The sequence below is a fragment of the Chenopodium album genome, chromosome 19 (assembly GCF_948465745.1).
Source record: "Chenopodium album chromosome 19, dcCheAlbu1.1, whole genome shotgun sequence".
In the NCBI taxonomy this organism is placed as follows: Eukaryota; Viridiplantae; Streptophyta; class Magnoliopsida; order Caryophyllales; family Amaranthaceae; genus Chenopodium; species Chenopodium album.
This window is the reverse complement of record NC_137852.1, coordinates 10,718,568-10,722,259: the sequence shown is the minus strand read 5'-3', so window position 1 is coordinate 10,722,259 and position 3,692 is coordinate 10,718,568. Positions and strand designations below refer to the sequence as shown.

The following is a 3,692-nucleotide window of genomic DNA, read 5'->3' as shown; positions in this document are numbered from 1 at the left end:
TATATCTTGTTCTGAGCGCGTCCCATTTGTGCTTGTTTCTCACTTGTTAATGGCTCAATAGTGAATAAGCAGGTACCATTTCTTCCCTTGAGGTTTTCAACTCTCGCAAGCATTGAAGATAAGTGAACTTAATTTATTTATATATTTGTAATGATGCATGTTTGTTGTTTTATTCATATGAATGTTCTACTCTTGATGAAAATACAAGCTGTCCTGCTAATCATATGCACTCTTATATTAGTACTTTGTATATACATTTTGGAGTTGAAAGTTCATGCTAATATACCATACAAAGCTATTAGATGATAGTACTGTGGCTTTGCTAGCAATCATTTTCAAAGCTCTCAAGCCTTTACTGCTACTTAATATGTGAAGTTTAATTGCATTCTTATAACAGGCGAAACGTAGTTGCCATACTTGCCAAAGTATGGAAAGGTGTCCAATTAGAGTTACAACAGGCGAAATGGAACAGCAGTTTGGATGATCGGAGTCTCAATGAAGATCTAATGCAACAAAATACTCTGTAGTAGCTTTCTCTGCTTCAAGCATTAGCATAGATAACATATAACTGGATTTTATATCAGACTTCATAGTAATGATGAGTTATTTCAAAGAAATCGAACGTAGATATTAGAAAGGCTGCATTTGAGATAATGCGAATTACTGAATAAACACTTGAAATTCAGCAGTTATGATCAAACTAAGTTGTTGTCACCACACAATCAATAAACTAAACCATACGAGTCAGGATATTAACCAATACGAGTACTTGTTACTTGAAAACAAGATAAACCTGCAGTAACAAACTAACAATTAGAGATCGAAGATCTAAAACAGCAAACCTTAGGTGAATCCAGCATGAAAGCGCGATTATTCCAAGTTTAGAAATATATCAAAGACTTACCCTAAAGAATATTAAGACTAATAACTCAAGTTTTATAGGCATTGCATAATACCTGGCAAGTAATTTTTGTACAATATTAATATAAAATAGGGTTTTCTTAGAATCCGAGAGAAAATAAAATGATTCTAATAAAGTTATATTTTGTAGCACTACCATCACAATTCACAATTTAAGATAACATCATACATTCATACATGCACAAATCCCACAATTGAGGCACCAAGAAGATAATCAATGAATTACTGTTCGACAGTAGTGGAACATGTTGCAATAAAAATTTCCAGTGGTATATATATATATATATATATATATATATATATATATATATATATATATATATATATATATATATAGGGGAGGGATCCGGTGAGAATAGGTTCATATGTGAGAATTCATAGTTATATGAGAACTGATTTAAAATTTAGAACATGTGACTCAAATTAAAATTTTGAACATATGAGTAATAATTTACAACATTTGTGTGAGTAATAAGTTTAGAACATCTGATTTAAGAATTAGAACAAGTGATTAAATATTTATAAAATTTGCTTTATGAAATTTTAAACATACTAGTAAAATTTAGAACATCTAATTTAAGATTATGAACATGTGAATAAAAATTTAGAACATCTGATTTAAGATTATAAACATGTGAATAAAAATTTTGAACAAACTAATATAGAATATCGAAAGTGTGAGTAAAGTATTTAGAACATACGAGTAAAAAATAGAACATATGCTTTGAAATCTTGAACATATAATTAAAATTCTTTAAACACACGTTTTAAAATTTAGAACATATAAATAAAATTTTGGAACAAGTTATTTAAAATTTATGACATCAAACTTAACTAATTTATGGTTTAGAACATGTGAGCACTAAATTAGAAAATTTGATTTAATTTAGAACACCTAGGAAAAAGTTTAGAACATCAGATTTAAAATTAAGAACATATGAGTAAAAATTTAGAACATAAAGAGTGTTCTCACATAAGAAAAATTCTCATATAAGAAAAATTCTCATGAGAGCCTTCCCCTATATATATATATATATATATATATATATATATATATATATATATATATATATATATATATATATATATATATATATATATATATATATAAGCCAAAAAAATTACATGACAAAATCATGCAAAATCATCCGTGTATATAATGAATGTTTAACTTCACTTATATTAAATTTATATCATTCCATAACTTTCCTAATATGTTCAAAATATAGAAATATCAAATATGTAAATTCTTTTTTTACCGACAATCAATATAAGTTTCTGGTCCATGTATCGTACACAAAAAGTGAACTAAAATTTTAATTCACCGAGATATCCTAACAACATGCAACGACATTTACCAAAGAATTGAATACTCTTCTATATATCTTCCATTTTCCTTACCCCATTACTCCTTTGGACATAAAACCCCAATATATGAAAAATCAAAGCACATGCAATAACATTCAAATTAAACATTAATGTCAATTAACTTGCTAATTAAGTTATAGGTAATGTGCCAATGCTACCAAACCCACAACACCAGTAACCACACCCCCAGCAACACTCAACCTTGCACCACCATTCTTATGTGGGGCCGACTTAGCAGGCGCCTCCTTGTCGGCTTCGTCCGCTTGTGGGGCCGGTCCAGGGGCTGGACCACTGGCCGGAGCCGAAGAAGGGCCTTCATCATCAGCCCTTGGACTATCCGCGGAACAACCATCATCATCTTCAAAGGGGCCAGGGGCGGGGGCCTCCACCGACTTAGGTGGTGGAGCGGCCGTAGGAGTAGGAGGGGAGGCTGTAGGGCTACTAGATGGTGCGGTGGGAGGTCCTTGTTCAAGGCCAGGAGTAACAATAGGCTTACTAATTTGAATCACGGAAATGTGGAAAGGTTGAGAAGCTAACACTTTCACCATCTTGGAGTCTTGTGGGGCCCCCTTGGCCGTTGAGCCGAAGACGATATCCCCGCCGGACTTGGATATTTTCAGAAGTCCTTGCCCTCCGTTGGTTTTCCCTGTTTGTTGGAAGAGGTTGGTGGCTTTGACTGACTTGCCATCCAAGTTACTTAATTTTATGCTGTCATAATAGTCAAGGATGACTTGGGTGGCAAGTATGTACCCTAGGGTTGTTTGTGGTACGCTTGTGAGGGGTCCCACGGCCGAGTTGTCAACAACGAGGACGGTGACCGTACCTTGCTTGTTGATTCCGGCCGCCACACCGGTTTTGGTGAGGAGGTTATTGTAGGTGCTAAATTGTGGATGTTGATCTAGGAAATAAGTAATGTTAAAGGCATATATTGAGGTGGTTGTTGAGAAAAAAATAATTGAGATTAAGAGGATAATATTAGATGCCTTGAGATTCATCTTTGAGATTGAAATTAAATTTAACAAATTATTAATGTTAAAATTCAATTTTCAAAGATGAATATATTTAGTTATTGAATTATCCTCTTAATTAGGTTAATAACGTTTTTATTCATGAAGAAAAATAAGAGCATACATTATAAGTCTTTATAACAAAAAAAATTTATATAGCCTTTTTGTTGATGTTCCGATTAAATTATTTACTCTAATTATAGTTTTTTCCAACAATTTTGCTTGGTCATTATTGTGTGGATGTCTATTTCAAGCTATTTTTAATGGTGAAAAATAATGTTCATCAAGAAAATTAAGACTATATTTAAAAATATAAGTACGTGCTAATTATAGTCTTATTTATCAAAATTGTCAAATAAAATTATATAGTCAATAGAACACAATACCAGAGGCTTA

The 3,692-nt window shown here is 32.1% G+C and overlaps 1 protein-coding gene across 1 annotated transcript; it reads right to left on the bottom strand.

Moving 5' to 3' along the window:
* Window positions 1-2,423: 2,423 nt before the first annotated feature.
* On the bottom strand, window positions 2,424-3,284 carry LOC145594007 (fasciclin-like arabinogalactan protein 14). Its single transcript, XM_081650354.1, has one exon. The coding sequence runs from the start codon at window positions 3,282-3,284 to the stop codon at window positions 2,424-2,426; it is 861 nt and encodes a 286-aa protein (XP_081506480.1).
* Between the last annotated feature and the right edge of the window lie 408 nt (window positions 3,285-3,692).